Genomic DNA, 20,800 nt, shown 5'->3' with positions numbered 1-20,800 from the left:
ATGGGATGCCCCAGAGGCAAATTTCAAAGGGGGTCAGACATTGGAAGGCCTGCCCTGGATCCAGCTGGGAGAGAGTGTTTGCATTTTCCCCCAAAGTGGATGCTCTGGTATGTGCCGTGTCTAAGCAGACGACTATTCCCGTAGAGGGAGGAACGGCTTTGATGGATGTACACGATAGAAGGATTGAGGCTGTTCTTAAGCAAGCCTTTGAGGCAGTGGTGATGAATTTACAGCTTGCCTGCTTTTGCGCCCTAGTGGCGAGATCTTCTCTGCTTCTCTCTCAGGAGGTTGATGAATCTAGATGGAATTCCAGAGCAGTTATGGAGCCTGCTACCACCTTTTTAGCAGACTCAGGCTGTGATTTGGTCTGGACCTTAGCCAGAGGAGTGGCTTCGGTGATAGCGGCCAAGCGTCAATTCTGGTTGCGAAATTGGTCAGCTGGCACAACTTCCAAAGCCAATCTTACCAAGATGCCTTTTAAAGCTTCCTCTTGTTTGGGAGCGAGTTGGTGAAATTGGCCAGTAAGTGGGGCAAGTCTCCAGTGCCTTGGTTGCCAGAGGATAAGAAACAGTTACATTGCCCCTTTGGAATGAGGGGTCATTTCCGGGGTTCCAGGCGTTCTCATCCCTACAGAGGGATGACCTTTCAGCAGATTCAGCCTTTCAGTAGTCTCAGTCCTTTCATCCCCAGCAGCCCAAGAGAGGAGTAGGCTCGGCTAGTGGACCTTCTCAAGCTTCCCAATGAAGGTTTGCCGACCCACCTTCCAGAACAGGAAATAGTGGGATGTCTCTCTCTTTTATCGGAGGTGGGTCGAGATTACATCGGACCAATGGGTCCTGGAGGTGAAAAGTGAAGGGTACGCACTGAAATTTCGAAGTTATTCCTTGGGACATGTTCATGGTATTCCTTGCCACTCCCCACAGAAGAAGCAGGCAGTGGAGTTCACGCTTCAAAGGCTCCTTAGACTGAGGGCTGTGATTCCGGTGCCCAAGTCTGGCTACGACCTCTCATGCTCACTTCTTTTTTCCCCGCACCATCAATCCTAGGATGAATGGCAACCTCTGCTAACCACCGCCAAGCTCCCTGGCGTTCCCGGGACGGTGTGGGCACTGCCAACCACCATCTAGTTTCTGGAATCACCTAGGCATGCGCGTACAAGGGCCTCCTTTGTACAAGTCATGGGGGGAACCTTGGGAGCGTCCTCACCATGACCTCAACTCGTTGCTGTACTTAAGCTGCTGCCCTCTGCTACTACAAGTTAGCAAGGACTTCTCTCATTGCTAAATCCGCTGCATTCTTGGATCTCCAGTTCCAGTGTCTCCTCTTGGTGTTCAGACACTCTGGGTACCCGCTCTCCTCCGGGGCCCTTCCGCATTCCTGGCTATCCGCTCCTCGGAGGGCCTTCCTGCCTGGCACATCTCCTGGAACTTCCTCTTGTGAGTACCTTCTACGATACCAGCCTTACTGAAGCTTACTACGGTGTACCCCGTGCCACTACCACTCCTCTTCAGTAATCATTATTCCAGCATATCCTGTGCTGCTGGGTATTGCCGCATCTACAAGATCCACATCTGTGTTCCTACACCTCAGAACTCTTCAACACCTTCATCATCAGTACAGTCATCCTCAGTGTACCCCGCGCTGTGGGCCACTACCGGACCTTCACCCCAGCGGTACCACCCTGGGCATAACTTATTGCTCAAGAACTGTGTTTATTTACATTCCCCGCTCCGCGGGCTATGCCTGGTCTTTCCTCTCAATAAAGTCTCTATTACAGCTGATTCCTACGTCGCTGAGACCATGCCCACTGACGGTGAGGCTCACAGGGCTCCTCCCTGTGGGCAGAGACATCTCTCATCTCGGCCCAGGGTTCACATTCTTACAAAACCATAACAAGTCTCAGGAAAGTGTGGGGCGATATTCCATTTATTTTGTTGTGCCCAAGGAGGAGGGCTCCTTTCATCCCATCCTGGATATCAAAAGGGTCAATCATCACTTGGTTACTTATTTTCGAATGGAAACCTTACGCTCGGTAATAATGGTGGTGAGTCAGGAATTTCTGACCTATTTGGATCTGTCATAGGCTTACCTTCCATGGGGCACCATTTTCAATTTTGGGTGCTGCCTTTTGGTCTAGCCACCGCTTCCAGAACATTTTCCAAAATTATGGTGGAGGTAGCGGTGGCCTTGCGAAAGGAAGGAATCCTGGTGCACCCATATTTGGATGACTGGCTGATTCGCGCCAAGTATCAGGAAGAAAACTGCTTGGTGAAACACAAGGTGATATCTTTATTGCAGGAGCTCGGTTGGATGGTGATCCTGACCAAGAGCAATCTTCAACCATCCCATTTGTTGGATTATCTGAAGGTCTGATTCATCATGGGAGAGGACAGAGTTTTCCTACTGGAAGTTTGGATCCAGAGATTGATGTCTCAAGTGCTGACCAGTTTCACAACCAGAAAAGCCTCCTAGCAGAGTCCGCGGATACCACTGTCCTAGACAAAGTGTGAATAAGATCATAGAAAGCATTGGCTCCATAAGTGAACGCTTCCTCCAATCGTTCCGCCTGCACGGATTCCTGGGGTGACAGATCCCTGGCACTCTGCAACTGCTGCATCCATCTCAAGTTTGCCCAAAGCATAAAACTGCTGCACACTGCAGCCCAGATGCCAAGAGCCGAAACCTCGAAAATCTTCTTGATGTGCACCTCGAGCTTCCTGTCCTGCAAATCCTTCAGAGCTGCCGTGCCAGCTACTGGAATGGTGGTTCTCTTTGTGACTGTAGCATCCACTTTTGGCACCCTCAAGAGCTCCAGAGTCTCCTTGGGCAAGGGATAAAGCTTATCCATAGCCCTACTCACTTTAAGGCCAGTCTCCAGCGTGTCCCACTTCCTGACCACCAATTGTTTAACCATCCTATGGAAAAGGAAAGTCCTGGCCGGGCCCCGTAAACCAGCCATGACCCAATCCACTGTGTCCTGATCCGGCTCCTCATGAGGCACCGCTATTCCTAACTCAGCCAGGACATGCAGGATCATAGGATCCAGCTCCTACCTTTGAAACAGGCAAACAATAGGATCATCCCCTTCCATGGATGGAATCCTTCCAGGTTACTCCTCCTGATCCTAATTGCTGTTGGCGGAGGAACATTGTGAGGGCCATCTCCAGAGGGCAACCCCTGGTCGGACTCCTTGGAGGAAAGGTCATCTGTGGCACCCTGCCCACCTGGACCTAATGGATCCTTACAGCCCCCAGACTCTCCAACCACCTGGGCACCTTTCTGAGCGGGCCCTCAGAAGGCCTGCACTTGGAGGAACAGCTCCTCTTGTGCTTGCTGGCTACTTAGCAAAAATGATCATGAATCCAAGTGATGCCAATATCCGAGAGGTAATACATGATCTCCTTGTTCCCTACATGAGAAGTAACCCTGGTAAGCCAAATGTCCAAAGAGGAAAAGCAAATGTACTTTCAGTTTATGCAAATAAGCTGCATCCACCATAACACACTTGAACACTTGGAGAAATGTCAGGCCAAAGGCAGAACATGATACTGGAAGTGTAGTGCATCTACAAAATGTATCTCTATGAGAGTGCTGGCATTCCTTGAAGTTCAGAGAAAATAGCCAGTCTCATTCGTTTAGAAGAGTTAAAAAAAAGGTGCCTAATATAAACATCTTAAAAGCTTTGCCTTCTTCAGATACAGGGTCAAATCCTTCAGCCCTTAAAGTGGGTCTATATTGCAGCTCTCCCCCCCTTCCTTGTTTTATCACATTAATCTTCAATATTTTACATTCATATATCCTTCTAGGAAGAAATAATTATATCAAAATATTAATGCACATCATCAACATTCTAATTTATCTGACCCCTCCATTCCTAATAGTTGTGTGTATGACATTACACATAGAAAAGATTCTCACATCTAACAGTTATCACCAATACACTTTTCCTAAAATGGGCTACAAAGTTTATTTTATAGATGAAAAATATACTTTGGCCTATCCTACCTTTGGTTATGATGTCAACTAGCTTTCGTAAATTCAGCAGTAATGTTAAGATAAAGTAGCATTATATAAATAATTTGAATTACACACAAAAAAAGCAACTAGTATGGTTCTCAGGAAAAGGAACATGGAAACTATTACAGATGTTGGCAACTTGCAAAGTTTTGGTAAAAATGTGTCATCAAAACAGATAATTTTTCTTGAATTTTAAATATTCTCTTAAAAATGCAAATTATGGTTGATTGCCAATTTATGAATTTCCACTTATTTATATGACTGGCACATCTAGTATAAATGGTATAACTAATAAAGGAGGTCAACGAAGGATAGTGCTTGTATACCTCATTCTGTTCCTCGTGCTCCAATATGGCTTGTAGAAAAGCTCTCCTTTCATGGCTTGAAGATTTTTGATCAAACATGCCTGCCTGGATGACCTTCTGATCGACATTCAGCTTGTACTTAGCAGCAGCAAGAATCTTCTCTTCTACACTATTTACAGTACACAGTCGTAGCACTCTAACTTCATTCTGCTGGCCAATCCGATGAGCTCTGTCTTGAGCTTGCAGGTCCTATTCGGGAGAACAGAAATGTGTCAAGGAAAATTCTCTAGCAAGGAAACAGTTTTAATGAACATTCAGTCAAAAAGATTTTCCATCTGCATTAAAGACACACAGTGGGTATGTGAGGATGGATGAACAAAGCATCTGGGCTAGAGCAGTAAATCACAGTGTCTCTAGCCTTTTCTAATGCAATCATTTTTATTCATATAAACAACACTATAACACTAGACGGCCTAGCTTAGCAGTATTCAGTGTACACACAGGGTTGTAGATTATCTTCCCTCTGGACAATGTACATTCAATCTCTTCTGGTTTGGTCAGAAGAGTTTTACAGGAGCTGCCTCTCCTGGAGACGCAAGGGCCTTCTGATTCCAGCTGGGCTCACAAACTTATTCCGCTCACAGAGCTCTCTTCCTCTGTGGGAAGGTTTAAGGTGGACTAGGCAACCAGCCTAGTCCTGCACAGGTTTAAAGGGGAAAATAGGGGCACTTTGTCATAGGGTATTTTAGTGAACTAATATATTAAACATGATTTATGGTTGTGAAAGGTCATGAAATAACCAATAATTGCATAGTAGACATGCACATGAATGGGCCAAATAAAACAAGATGATTAATGCAAAGTGGACATATATTCACATCTCAATATTAGATCATACTCTCATCTGATAAAAACTGCAGTCCTTGTATAGCCAAAATACTTAATATTAGGGTGTGCTAGCTCAAAATTGCAATTTCTTAATGTCCTTCTCATTACTCTGTTCTCTTGCCATTTCTGATCATTTTTAATCACTAAAGGATATGAATACAGAGACTAAGAATTCAGAGTATACAAAACCACATGAATATTACCAAATAATAAAAGCACTTACTTTTTCAGATCAAGTTTGCCCTTTGTATTTCAGGTTGGTTCTATGTAATGACAAAACACCAGTAATTTGGTACTGTCATATGATTATATATCAAAAGATCAAGAGGAAAAAAAGGATCTTGAAATTCTGATTTTATTAGTGTGATTGGTCCACTGAGTATATAGGGTTTGATTGTTGAATATATTTTTAATAAGTGTGGGTGGGTGGGTGGTTTAATAGCATGTTTGTCTTTATTATTAATACATGGGATTAATAAAGCACTTTGGTTTGTATATGCATGAGATTCTATATAATAAGTATTAGTAATAAACGCTTAGAAACATCAAGATTGTGATAATGGTATTACTTTGTTTAGCTTTTTAGTACATACACACACACATATACATACACACAGACATCTATCTCTATCTATACTGTACAATAAAAAAAATCTAATGGCACTTCTTATACTAACATGGAAGGAGTTATACTCATAACACTATATACAACAAATAAATAATTCAACCCCTTTCACTTATTTATTATGCAAATATTTATTTATTTAATCAAGTGCTGTTTCAATATATCTTTATATACCAGACAATCTTTAAAAAAATTAACACTTACACCTCATTAATCCTACATATATACTTCTTACTACTCAGTGTAAAACATCCATTTCAAATATCTCAAACTTAACTATATAAATATACTTTTTTGATCATTTCACCACCATATTGAATATGAAATGATCAAAAAAGTTCAAAATAACAGATATTGTGAATTGTTCAAAATTGTTATAAACAGCAATATTTAATTGACTACAACAAGTATATAGCTGCCATTATTGTATATTTATATGATTAAGTTTAAGATATGTGGAATGGCACCTGAAATAAGGAAGTGGTCTGAAAAAGTGAATGCTACAATAAGTTTAAACTTTAGATGTTTAAAACAAGGTTATTCTTTTGTGTGATTTAATTTAAAAGTTTAAAACTTTCCTATCCATCCAAAGCACGTTCTTTAATTTATAGCCTGTTATCCCAGTTAAAAGGACAAGAGGGAAATCTTTCACAATTAGAATTATTTAGGGATTTAGATTACAACCCCCCCCCCCTCCCCACAAGTGAATAACCTTGGCTTTATAAACAGATTAACTGCTGTCCTCATTGCTTGTCATTGACAAACTACAAAATATACCAAATAAATTTAAAGGACTTTACATTAGATTAAGCACCCCTACTCCCATAGCAACCTTAAATAACTAACAACTAAAAATATTAAGATGCAGACCACAGTACAGCAGCAAGATGAGGGCTATCCAGAGATTTACAAGTGTCACATGAATGATGCTATCAATTTGTGAGGATGTTGTATGTGTTCACCTTGTACAAAGAACTCCTGACTCTGAGAACAAATCTGATCTCTGTAGTTTAGAGTGGCAGACTTGGAAGAGTTAGGGCAGACAGAGAGGTATATAGAGAAGACCAACAGTGACATACTACAGTGTCCCCATTTCCAGTCTGGCAGCCCCTGTGCTGCCCTGGAGGAGCAAGGTCACGCGGAAGGACAGCATAATCCTGTTGTGGCAGGAAACGATTCTGTAGCTAGGATCTGCATGCTAGGTGATGCTGTATTCTCTTGTACCAAGGATGCTTCTCCAGAAGCGTGTGCCAGGAGGGAAGGGTTAGGATGGTCATTGCGGTTGGCCATTCAATCATTACTCCATCTACAATTTCAATGGAGTATTTTGAAAATTGCTCTGACAGTTTTTCTGGTGGAGCTATAAATAAATGCAGGCGAATAAATACATAATTGGAAATCCAGTAAGATTAAATACAATATGGATTACTTATTGTATTTCTTTTCCTTTGACTCTAATATTGTTATACGAGTGACCTACTATCCAAATCCTGAACTTGGAAAATAAATAAAATGTGTTTTAAAGTTAATTGTTTTAGCTAGCAAATTTCCTTCCTTAATTATAACTATCAACTAGGATTCAATAATCCTAATTTTGACTGGGTAGCAGTATGAGGCTTAGAAATTCTATCTTTGTGGTACCGAGGCGAGAAGCCTTACTGCTGTATAGGGTGAATCAAGACTCAATAGTGTTTTCTTCAAGCAAAAGCTGCTTCTTAAGACAATTCCTGTACCTCTACAATGTGGAAAATGCTGAGGTGCTAGTGGAGAAGGTCTGAATCATGATACGTTGGACTTTGAATAGATCTCCTGTCTCCTTGATCCAATCTCCAAAGAGATTCCCTCCATTATATGACATTCTACAATCCTTTCCTGCACACTCTCAGAGAGGCTAGATAAGATGCTCACAGTCATGAGGACCTGCATTCATCAATGGCCATTACATAGGTTCTTGATGCTATCTTAAAAGTATTGCAGGCTGAAAGTGGTGCCAACTGACTAACTGTTGTCCTTTTGGATTTGTGGGGCCAGCTGGCTCTGAGGGGCTGGAGGAGCTTACCTCTCCTAGCTTGTTTGGCTCCAACTCTGTGTACAGAGAGTCCGGTGTTAGTCCTGAGACGCTGAGTGCTGAGTGGGATTGAGCTAGCTCACACCTACTGTTCAATTAACATGCTGAGAAACTGCCTCTGTAATTCTCCCTTTACGTTGCTTCTCAAAGAATGCTGAGTCAAAGATATGATGGGTCTCAGCATAGATGCCTGAAACTGGACCTTAGGAGACTGTCACAGTGATTGCCCTGGATTGAGAGAGAATTATACTTCAAGCAAAGCCACTGTGTAGTGGGGTTGCAGTGCAGATCCTCTGTTCTCAGCACTGTACATCAAAGGGGATCACCATCAATGCTTTTGTTTCTTTGATCTATGTTCAAATGCTTGAAGCCCAATGCTTGGTGTATGCTGGGTGAGCAAAAAGGCTCTCATCTATAGGGCTTCTTTTCTATACTGAAGAAGTTAATGCCTCCTTCTGCACTTCTTCACCACGAACAGATGATGTGGCCTCATGGTCTTTCTGCTTTGATGGACCTAATTTTTTTCAAGATATGTAACCCCGGGTCCCTATGGGGCCCATATTCTCCACTTTGGGGGGCATGGGGGGGGGGGGGAACCCACCTAAAGTGAGCAAAAATAAAGTCTCTCTTGAACAGTGGACAGGCTAGTCTGCAGGGCCAAACTGGGCCGAGGACACACACCCCCCTCTGCACCACTTAAGTCCAATGTCAACTCTACAAAATTGTGCTCCAAATTAAAAAAAAATATTTATTCCACAGAGTTCTTTAATCAAACAAAAGCAAAATAGTAAAATAAGAAAAAACATTCCAAAAATCTCAAATACTTATATAAATTCCACAGATTTCATACTCCTTTTACAATCCATTCTACTCTGCCTAGCTAGGCCCCATTACTGTCCATATATCCAGATTCAGTTACTTACAATATCCTGATCAGCTCAAGGAGGAAATCCTTCTGAATCTCCAGACAGGAATCAACTGAGCCCTTGTAGCAAGTTCCTGATGGCACAGTTTGCCTCTTGGTCCAAGCAAGTTCCCGCCACAGTTAAAGTACTCTTCTCAACACCAAACCATATACCTTCTTTTTCTCTCACGCTTCCTGAGATGCTGGAAGAGTATCTCTGCCTGAACTGCTTCTCCTCCTATTGTCGCTGAAGAGGGTGACAGCTACATCCTTCCTCTTTCTCTGTGACTCTAAAGAAGCTCCAGACCAAGTATAGTCATGATTTTTTTTTTATAACCTTCTTCTAAACCATGCCCTTATGGGCTGTATCAGACTGTCTGTCAAAGAGTTGTTTGCAACACTCTCTGACCAAATGACCTATAAATCACTGGAACTTTCCTAGCTCACATCAGCATAACTCTTACAGGATTTCCCTTTGGAGGAAAAACCACCAACATACTTTTAATATTCTGTGGTACACAGGTGTCACAGATACAACTGCAGTCTCATTGAGATATAGGGCATAATAGCAAATAAAGACCATACTGGCCATCCAGTTTGCACAAGCATCTGCTCAGCTTTATAATCCTTTCCTCTCCCTCAGAGATCCTGTGTTTCTCCCATGTTCTCTTGAATTCTGATACTGGCTTTGTCTCCACCACCTCCACTGGGAAGCTGTAGCATGTATAAAGAAACATTCCATTAGATTACTCCCGAGTCCAGGGATGTGAATCGTGTCCTCGATCGTCTTAACGATCGATTTCGGCTGGGAGGGGGAGGGAATCGTATTGTTGCCGTTTGGGGGGGTAAAATATCGTGAAAAATCGTGAAAAATCTAAAAATCGCAAAACCGGCACATTAAAACCCCCTAAAACCCACCCCCGACCCTTTAAATTAAATCCCCCACCCTCCCGAACCCCCCCCAAATGAGTTAAATAACCTGCGGGTCCAGCGGCAGTCCGGAACGGCAGCGGTCCGGAACGGGCTCCTGCTCCTGAATCTTGTTGTCTTCAGCCGGCGCCATTTTCCAAAATGGCGCCGAAAAATGGCGGCGGCCATAGACGAACACGATTGGACGGCAGGAGGTCCTTCCGGACCCCCGCTGGACTTTTGGCAAGTCTCGTGGGGGTCAGGAGGCCCCCCACAAGCTGGCCAAAAGTTCCTGGAGGTCCAGCGGGGGTCAGGGAGCGATTTCCCGCCGCGAATCGTTTTCGTACGGAAAATGGCGCCGGCAGGAGATCGACTGCAGGAGGTCGTTCAGCGAGGGTTCCGGCGCCTCGCTGAACGACCTCCTGCAGTCGATCTCCTGCCGGCGCCATTTTCCGTACGAAAACGATTCGCGGCGGGAAATCGCTCCCTGACCCCCGCTGGACTTCCAGGAACTTTTGGCCAGCTTGTGGGGGGCCTCCTGACCCCCACGAGACTTGCCAAAAGTCCAGCGGGGGTCCGGAAGGACCTCCTGCCGTCCAATCGTGTTCGTCTATGGCCGCCGCCATTTTTCGGCGCCATTTTGGAAAATGGCGCCGGCTGAAGACAACAAGATTCAGGAGCAGGAGCCCGTTCCGGACCGCTGCCGTTCCGGACCGCCGCTGGACCCGCAGGTTATTTAACTCATTTGGGGGGGGGTTCGGGAGGGTGGGGGATTTAATTTAAAGGGTCGGGGGTGGGTTTTAGGGGGTTTTAGTGTGCCGGCTCACGATTCTAACGATTTATAACGATAAATCGTTAGAATCTCTATTGTATTGTGTTCCATAACGGTTTAAGACGATATTAAAATTATCGGACGATAATTTTAATTGTCCTAAAACGATTCACATCCCTACCCGAGTCTACCTCTTTTCACCCTCAACCCATCAGCTCTCGTTCCACAGCCTCCTTTCCATTGAAAAGATTCTGACTGCAATATCTACTCAAGGATGTCACCAAGGGCAAACTGTTAAATCCTAATCCTTCCCAAACATGTAGCAGAACTGATATTGGTTCAGGATAGGGGGCACAATTTGAAACTGCTGGCCTCCTTCTTGGACATATTGTGAAAAACTGATGAAGCAAAATAAACAAAAATAAATTTGTATTCCGGAGATGACCCAAGAGGAAATCCACAACTTGAAGGCCCGATGAGCAGGCCTGCTGACAGAATGCTAGAAAAATAAGAAAAGTGACAGAAAACCCTGGCTAGAGAACCAGCAAGGGCACAAAAGATTTTCTGAGGCACAGTGACAAGAAGGAATGACCAAAGTAGTAAAAAAAAAAAAGCCAAGAGAAGATGCAAATAGGTGTAATTTTTTTCCATCCTGGTTTAGCCTGTTATAGTGTACATCAACACATTCTAACCAACTGTATATTTGGCAACTTTTAGCATTTTTATGAATGTGTGCCAAGATTGGCTCTATTTCCAAAACAAGATCAACTCAGTATATTTTTTTAAATCAACTGTTGCTGACTAAGACTGGCTCTGAATGTCACATGCAAATTTTTTTTTAAAAACCTGAAACTTCCTCCAAGCCATAAACTGTATAAATTTTCTAAAAATTGATTTACAACAAAATGCAATTCCTATTTGCATTTCCTGTATATCCAAAATCAAGGCAAATCTCTTGTTGAAAGAGCTGCCTAAGGGCAACTGCCCACAGAGTATATAGGAGAAAGGACAAAAATATTTTGAGTAAAGTCCTACTGCAGTCTTCATAAGCTGTGATACCTTGTTTGGGTCAACAAAGAAAGATGCAATTCATGAACTTTTAAGATCCTTAGATGCAACATTTTTGGCCTTGAAAGCTTGTATCCTATATCTTTTTTGTTTATCCTTTGAAAGGTATCACAACTTGCTAAGATTCAAGCACTTTCAGCAAAATGATATCTGGAATATGGCCCTCCTTTTAAGAAGCTGAGTTGCATAACCATCGTAAAGATTTCAGAATGATCATACCTATATGTGCTGCAGAAGGATGAAAGAGTAAAAGAAAATTAGGTCTTACCTTCGATAATTTTCGATCCTGTAGTACCAAGGATCAGTCCAGACTCCTGGGCTTTGCCTCCGCACCAGCAGATGGAGACAGAGCAAGATTTGACTGGCTCTGCCATAAATACCAGGGTGCCACCCACAGTCTGCCAGTATTACGCAATGTGAAAGCAGAATGACCCCTAACTGAAACTAACTATATACATAAATCTATATACACCCTTTGACCTATATACTTGCAATACTCTTAATATTGAAAAGACTATTCTGATCCCCTAATCTGTCAATTAATTCCTGACTCACAAGTAATCTACATTTCCTGTTTTATATTCCCAAATTGTAAATATTTGTATTGTTATTTTTGATCCTCCGGCCAAATGCTCCTCCTATGGATTATTTGATATTAATTATTTTATAGTTTTAATTTTATCAGCTATGTACCTTTCTATAATTGTTTTGGATTGTAAAACTTGTTGCTAATTTAATGTTCATTGTAAACCGTGGTGATGTTTTCTAACGTGCCGCGGTATATAAAAACTCTTAAATAAATAAATAAATAAATAAATAAAATCTCAACCGGGGAACCATTGGATCACTGACCCCAACAACAAACCTGACCCTGACAAGAGGTTAACAAACTGAAAAACCTCACAGATCAAATAAAACAAGAGCAGAAGTGGAAACAGCGGACTCTCCGAGACTTAAATGCATACAGCGGGCGGGACTCTGGACTGATCCCTGGTACTACAGGAATGAAAATTATCGAAGGTAAGACCTAATTTTTCTTTTCCCTGTATGTACTGGATCAATCCAGACTCCTGGGATGTACCAGAGCTTAAAACTACTTGGGCTGGGATCCGAAGAGGCCCACTCTCAATACGCCTGCTCCGAAATTGCCCTCCCTTGAGTCCTGGACATCGAGCCGATAATGTCGCGCAAAAGTATGCAAAGATTTCCAAGTTGCTGCTCTGCAAATCTCCTGCAGAGAAATCTGGTGACACTCTGCCCAGGAAGTCGCCTGGGAGCGAGTGGAATGAGCCTTCAGCCCCACTGGTAGGAGCCGACCACAGAGTAAATATGAGGAATTTATGGCCTCTTTCAACCACCGAGCGATAGTGGTTTTGGATGCCATATTAACCCTCTTTGGAGCCTTCCAAAGGGCGAAGAGATGATCCGATAAACGAAAACCATTAGTAGCTTCCAGATAACGCAGTAGCGCCCTACGTACATCCAGCTTTCTTAAATCCTTTGAAACAGGATCCGACCTATCCAGGTCAGTAAACGATGGTAGCTCCACTGACTGGTTCAAATGAAAAGAAGAAACCACTTTTGGCAGGAAAAATGGAACCGTCCGTAAACTAATTCCAGTCTCAGAAATCCTCAAGAAAGGCTCCCTACAGGACAATACCTGGAGCTCAGACACCCGTCATGCCAAGGAAATTGCCACCAGAAATACTACCTTCAATGTAAGTCCTTTAGTGTCGCCCTCTTCAGAGGCTCAAAGGGGGGCGCACACAAAGCCTTAAGAACCACATTTAAATTCCAGGAGGGACACGGAACATTCAGCGGAGGGCGTAAATGTTTTGCCCCCTTCAGAAACCAGGCAACATCAGGGTGCGCCGCCAGAGTCCTCCGTTCCACAGAACCGCGTAAACAACCAAGGGCTGCCACCAGCACCTGCAAAGAGCTACAGGACAAACCCTTAGCCAAACTGTCCTGTAGAAATGCTAGAATACTGGAAATGGACGCCAGAGTGAAACGCACCACGATTCGAAAACCTTCCAAACACGTATATACGATAAAGAAGTAGACACCTTATGCGACCTCAGGAGGGTGGACACCACTGCGTCTGAATAACCTTTGCCTTTTAGAAGTCGCCTCTCAAACGCCATGCTGCTAGACAAATAGCGATCTACCTGATCGAAACAAGCAGGCCCCTGGTGAAGGAGATTCGGTAGAAACGGAAAACGCAGTGGACCCTCCACCACGAGATTGATGAGATCTGCAAACTACGGCCAACGGGGCCACTCGGGAGCCACCAGAATTACCTCCGAAGGATGGCTCTCTATTCGACGAAGTACCTTGCCAATCAGCGGCCAAGGGGGAAATACATACAGAAGGACTGTCGTCGGCCAGGAGAACGCCAAGGCGTCCACACCCTCTGCCCCCATTTCCCTTCAACGAGCAAAGAAGCATGGGGCCTTGGCATTCTTGAGGATCGCCATCAGGTCCATGGCCGGCATGCCCCATCTGTCGCAGATGAGTTGAAAGGCCCTGTCCACAAGCTCCCACTCTCCGGGTTTGAGCTGATATCGACTCAAAAAATCTGCATGTATGTTGTCGACCCTTGCTATGTGGGACGCAGCTATGCTGACCAGGTGTCGTTCCGCCCACTGAATCAACAGACGAGCTTCTAACGCCACCAGACGACTCCTGGTCCCCCACTGACGATTGATGTAGGCCACTGTGGTCGCATTGTCGGACAGCACCCTGACCGACTTCCCCTGAATCAGTGGGAGAAAGGCCTGCAACGCCAGGCACACCGCTCTGGTCTCTAAGCGGTTGATCGACCAGCGAGACTCGACCGAGGACCAGAGTCCCTGGACTGACTTCCGCAAGCACACCGCTCCCCAACCTGAGAGGCTTGCATCCGTGGTGACCACCGTCCACTTTGGCACCACGAGCGGAATGCCCCGGAGGAGATTGTCCGAACACAGCCACCACCCTAGACTGGAGCATGCCAGGTTTGTCAATGGCAACGGAAGGTAGAACTGTTCGGACACCGGACTCCAGCGGGAAAGTAACGCCAATTGTAAGGGCAGCATGTGTGCGAAAGACCAAGGGACCAGTTCCAGCGTCGAAGCCATGGAACCTATCATCTGCAGATAATCCCAAACTGTCGGCGGTTGTTTTTCCAGCAAGGACCGTACTTGGCCCTGCAACTTGAGACTGCGACCGGAGGAGAGACAGACCTTCCCCTGACGTGTGTCGAATAAAGCTCACAAAAACTCCAGCGACTGAGAGGAAATGAGCTGATTTTTGGCTGTGTTGACCACCTAACCAAGGGACCTCAACAACTGTACCACCCGGTGTATCGCCGAATGACACAGGGTCTTGGATTTTGCTCGAATCAACCAGATACGGATGCACCAAAAAGCCCTCCTGTCGCAGCTGTGCTGCAACTACCACCATTATTTTGGTGAAGGTTCTGGGAGCTGTCACCAGACCGAACCGTAACACCTGAAACTGATAATGCTTCCCCAACACGAAGAATCAGATATTTCTGATGATCTTCCCTGATCCCGATGTGCAAATATGCCTCCGTCAGATCCAGTGAAGCCAGGAACTCCCCCGGGCGAACGGACGCAATGACGGAATGCAATGTCTCCATGCGAAAGCGTGGGATCCGAAGGCATCTGTTGACACACTTTAGATCTAGTATGGGACGGAAGGACCCTTCCTTCTTTGGAACGACGAAGTATATGGAATAATGTCCTCTTCGTTGCTCCGGAGGTGGTAGCGGAATGATTGCTCCCAGATCCAACAGTCGATGCAAAGTCTTTTGGACCGCTTGACGTTTGTTGGCATATCTGCACGGGGATGGGAAAAATCGTGGGTTGGGACGACATGCAAAATCTAAAGCGTAACCGTGTTTTATCACGGAGAGCACCCACTGGTCCGACATGATTGTGGTCCACTCCTCGTAAAAAAGAGACAATCTGCCCCCTACCTTCGGTACGGAGGAATGGACCGGCTGGACATCATTGTGCAGCCTTACCGCCGGGAGCCGACTGGGAGGAAGCAGGTTTACTGAAACGTCTCCCTCAAAAAGACTGTGACTGCTGCCTGCCACCCGCCGGACGAAAAAAAGGGGAAGAGGTACTAGGACGAGGAGTACGAGCTTTTCGAGTTCCCCGAAACCTGGACCTAGACGAGAAGGATCCCCTGGAATGTGTTCTGTCTTCCAGCGGTCGATGAACCTTATTTTCGCCCAGTAACTGAATCATATCCTCCAATTCCTTTCCAAATAGAAGTTTGCCTTTAAAGGGTTAAGACCCCAGCTGGGATTTGGAGGCTCCATCCGCGGACCAGTTCCATAACCACAATAGCCGCATCACCGAGACGGCAGAGCCCATGGAACGAGCCGAAGTTCTCAGGAGATCGTAAAGCGCGTCGGAACCATAAGCCACTACCGCCTCGAGACGGCCAGCCTGTCAAGCTTCCTCCTCCGAAAGGCCCTCATTGGCAAGCAGTTGTTGCACCCAACGCAGCCCTGCCCGCAGTGCAAAAATTGCTACAAATTGCTGCCTGGACCCCTAGAGCGGCTACTTCGAAGATCTTTTTAAGCTGGACCTCCAGTTTCTGATCCTGTAGATCCTTCAGTGCTGTGGCCCCCGTGACTGGAATAGCAGTCCTCTTCATCATCGCTGAAACGGCTGCATCTACCTTTGGAACCCGAAGAACTTCCAGGGCATCCTCAGGCAGAGGATAAAGCTTATCCATAGCCTTTGTGACCTTCAACCCCAAATCCGGGGTATCCCACTCGCGAAAGAGGACGTCCGTAGTGGAAAAATGAAAAGGAAATGTCGTGGGAGGGCCACTCAGCCCCAACAACACCGGGTCCATCGAACCGAGGTGTAGCAATTCCCAGCTCCTCCAAAATAGCGGGAATGAGGGGTCCCAGCTCGTCTCTGCGGAAGAGGCGGACCACCCTAGGGTCATCTCCCTCAGAGACATGGCTCTGCCTCGTCGCATCCTGTGACTAAGCGCCGTCTCCCTCTACGTCCCCCCCCCCCCCGCGAGGGTGGAGTCGGCCCCTCCTGATCCGTAGACTCGGAGGGAGAGTCCGTATCCTCCCGGGGAGGAATAGCCCGTAATGGACGCTTTGTCCTGGAAGGCCCTCCCAGGTCCCTCGACCGGGGTCGACCCTTATCTGCAGGAGGTGGGCCCTCAGAGCCCCTGGACTTAGGCGAATGCCGCTTATAGGCTTTGCTCGCCTTAAAGGCCCTATGCATAGCCAGGATAAAATCCGAAGAAAAGGAGGAACAGGAGATGTCAGAATCCGTTCCTGTCATCCCCTTGCCCTCCCTCTGCTGCCCCTGCCGGCGAAGCAGGCCGGGGAACTGGTATCTGTGGAGAGAGGGAAGGCGGGAAATTCCTTGCCCCCACTGCGATCGGCGCCGCGAAGGAGGCCAAACCCAAGATGGCGGATTTTCCTGCGCTTACCGGCAACTGCCTGGAGGAAGATGAACATAGCTCCCCGATCGCGACCGCCATCGTTCTGCGTCGCACCACCACCCCCCGAACCGACCCCGAAGTCCCTTCGCCTCTGGGGATGCAGGCTGAACACAGCCCATCCCGCGAGAGGCGTGTGCGCCCCGAGCTGCAGGCCAAGCAAGACGAACCGCGTGGCATAAGGAAAATGGACTGCCGAGAGAAACAGAAAATAATAAGGAGCCGGGGGGGGGGGGGGTTGGGGGAGAGGAGCCGTGAAATGCCGACCGCCGCAGCAACAAGACACAGAGAGCCGCTGAACTACACGCTATTTTTCCCAACCTGTGACGCTGTCCCGCGTCGGGTCCTAAAGCGGTCCGGCTGGGGTGAGTGAGCCGGGCTCCCCGGTATCACCCAGGCTGGGCTGTCAAAGACTAGTCAGGGTTCTCAACCCTTCGCACCAGCAGCCTACAGAACCAGGGGGGGGATGGTCCCCTCAGGACCTGACAACCCCCTGAGAGGCTCAGACCGTCGCTGGATGCTCCGGGGCTACTATCTGCCTTCTCAGCCTTTTCTTCCGTTTTTGTTTTTTTTTAAACTTAATTAATCAAGTAAGCCAATAAAGCTCTGCCAACCTACCTAAACCTTTTTCTTCTTTTTTTTTTTTTTTTTAAAGATCAGTTCAGACTGTGAGTCAAGCACCCGGACCATCTGCTGGAGACAGAGTAATACTGGCAGAATGTGGGTGGCACCCTGGTATTTATGGCAGAGCCAGTCAAATCTTGCTCTGTCTCCATCTGCTGGTGCGGAGGCAAAACCCAGGAGTCTGGACTGATCCGGTACATACAGGGAAATGATATGAAACAGAACAAATAGTTTTATAACAACTAACCTTTAACCACACACCACTTTCCCAGACATCCATTCTGTAGTGCAGAATTCTAATAGATATATTGGTCTTAAAGAAAACTAAATTCTTTGTAGTATACCTTTCAATGATATTCAAATAGAAAAGAAAGCAGATTCCAGGAGATCAACAAATACCTGGATATAAACACAAGGAAAATAATCTGGGTACAAATTTTTCTATATGATACCTTTAATTGGGTCAACATAACTATCCAAAGATAATGCAGTTGAGTTTTTCCAGCCACCTAGGCCACATTTACAGGGCTCTTCTGTGGTCTTGAAAGCTCATTTGTGTTATCTTGAGACCCACCTAAATGTGTAATAACTTGGAAAGAATGTAAAATGAAAAACAGCATCATCTAATGCGTCATCACTAGCACCAAGAAGTAGAACGCAAAAACACAATCTAAACATCCTCCTCCTGCTAACCTGATGAGGATTCCAATCACTGTCAAAGATGACGACTGTGTCAGCAGCCTGAAGATTCAGTCCGAGCCCTCCCGCTCTTGTACTCAACAAAAATATGAAGTATTGTGAACCTTCTTCATTAAACTTCTTCAGCAGAGCAGCGCGATCTTCTGACTTTGTTGTACCTAAACAACAAAATGTGGTTTTTAAGTCAGATCTATGATCTAACAAGGATCATTAGAGAAGAAAAATGTACATAAAGATTACTAATAAAACGTATCATTCTATGAAGACACAAACAATACTTTCCATTGGTTCATACAAGATTACATATCTCAACATAAAATTTGGTCAGGAGCATAAAATGATCTACTGCCTGGTCAATAATATAAAATGAACTAGTGCCCACTAGATATATATCATCAAAATTCCATTCACTGCAATTTTTAAGACCAGTATAACAAAGCACAAGACAAATTGCCAGTAGCTAAATAATGAAAATACATATTGACCCCTTAGAAATGATGTTTTCAACAGATATATTTCCAGGACCTTCAGGAAATATTTTCTATTGTTAGCATTCTTTCCAAGGCACATGATGGATAAACTGTATAATGAAAATAGAAAAATGTTTTGTAAAGAACAGTAGTAAATCTTAAGTGGAATACTGTTATTGACTATATATAGTTCTGAGGATTAGTTAAAAAAAATATTACTGTGTACATCAGCAATTTGTTTCATGCTGTCCTCTTTTTTTTTTTCCAAGCATACCTTTATTGTAAAGAACAAAGAGATAAACAAATACATCACATGCCTCTACAATGCAAAACCTATCACCTGCTCAGTGCATATGACCATATCCCAAATCCCCATTCAAAATTGGAAACATGAAACACAGATCCTTAGATCCATTTTTGTTAAGTGTTTAGTGGTCTGCTATTCAGTGCTTGAACAAATTCCTTTCCTCAACAAATATTTAAAAAAAAAAAAAAGTCCATACTTTAACATATCTTGGTATAGGAAAATTGGTTCTTACCTGCTAATTTTCGTTCCTGAAATACCACAGATCAGTCCAGACCAGTGGGTTATTCATCCCATCCAGCAAATGGAGTCAGAGAACAAAACTTTGAGGCACTGCTACTTAACTGAGAGTGCCACCTACAGGACCACATTATTGACCTGTACCCAAGCTAAGATACTTCAGAAACCCTTTCACACAGACATAGGGAATAAAGGGTGGATACCCCTGTACTATAAACCTTGTTCGTCAAGAACCAAAGAAGACAAGGAAGTGAATCCTGTAACTGCCCTCTAAAAGAAAAAGTCTTTATTAAACAGAATAATTCTGTACTAAGCAGCAAAACGTGGCAGAAAATCAGTCTTTCAGCATCAAGTGGGAGGGCCTCTGGATTGATCTGTGGTATTACAGGAACGAAAATTAGCAGATAAGAATCAATGTTCCTTTCCTGAACATACCCACATCAGTTCAGACCAGTGGGATGTATCCAAGCACCCCTAAATCAGGCGGGCCCCCGAAAGACCTGTGCGCAGGACCCTCCCCAAAGGACATCCTGTGCCCTGACATCCAGATGATAATACCTGGTAAAGGTATGAACCGAGGACCACACTGCTGCCCTACAAATCTCCTGTGGTGACAGAAGTTGACACTCAGCCCAGGAAGCAGCCTGCGCCCGCAAACAGATAGGAATTTATTGTCCCTTACGGTAGCCTTAGAGGCTATGTCCCCTTTCTTCAGTTCACTAAAGAGGACAAACAGATGATCTGAGTGACCAAAAGCATTAGTAACCTACAAATCCCGAAGTAGCATCCGCCGCACATCCAGAAGATGTAAATTTTTATACTGAGGAGACTCTTTCGACCACTCTGGAAAACCCGGAAGATCTACCGACTGATTAATATGAAAAGCAGACACCACCTTAGGAATAAAGGAAGGCACTGTTCTCAATGAGATTCCATTCCCGGAAATCTGCAAAAATAGATCCCTACATGACAGAGCCTGAAGTTCCGAAATCCTTTGAGCTGAACAAATAGCTACCAAAAAGACCGCTTTCAGAGTCAAATCCTTCAGGGTAGCCCTTCTCAAGGGTTCAAAGGGGGGTTCGCAAAGGACATGGAGTACTAGGTTGAGACTCCAAACCGGGCAGATCTTTTGCACCGGAGGACGTAACAGATTAGCCCTTTTGAGGAACCTTACCACAACTGAAACCTGCCTCTAAGCGCACCCAAGGCAACCACCTAAACCCGAAACGAGTTGTAAGCCAAAGCCTTGGACAACCCCCTGTGCAGAAAAACCAGCACATGCAATACCTCCACCGCCAGAGATTTTAGACAACACTGAAAATAACAAACTTCAAACAGCTTCCAGACCCTAATATATGCCATAGAGGTTGCCAGTCTTCAGGACTGAAGAAGAACAAGTCGTCTCAACTCAACCCTTCAA

At 45.1% G+C, this 20,800-nt stretch overlaps 1 protein-coding gene across 4 annotated transcripts in view; it reads right to left on the bottom strand.

The window, feature by feature from the left end:
* Positions 1-20,800, bottom strand: part of SMARCA2 (SWI/SNF related, matrix associated, actin dependent regulator of chromatin, subfamily a, member 2) — a 604,786-nt gene that overhangs the window by 206,709 nt on the left and 377,277 nt on the right. For all 4 annotated transcript variants that reach the window (XM_029613254.1, XM_029613271.1, XM_029613280.1 and 1 more), the window contains exons 25-26: positions 18,361-18,524; positions 4,344-4,571 (exon numbers count right to left, since the gene is read on the bottom strand). In XM_029613254.1, coding sequence (XP_029469114.1) covers positions 4,344-4,571; positions 18,361-18,524 — 392 coding nt within the window. The remainder of the gene's footprint in view (positions 1-4,343; positions 4,572-18,360; positions 18,525-20,800) is intronic.

This window comes from Rhinatrema bivittatum, chromosome 1 (assembly GCF_901001135.1).
Source record: "Rhinatrema bivittatum chromosome 1, aRhiBiv1.1, whole genome shotgun sequence".
Lineage (NCBI taxonomy): Eukaryota > Metazoa > Chordata > Amphibia > Gymnophiona > Rhinatrematidae > Rhinatrema > Rhinatrema bivittatum.
Note: the sequence above shows the minus strand (reverse complement) of the source record. Positions and strands in the feature narration are given on the sequence as shown.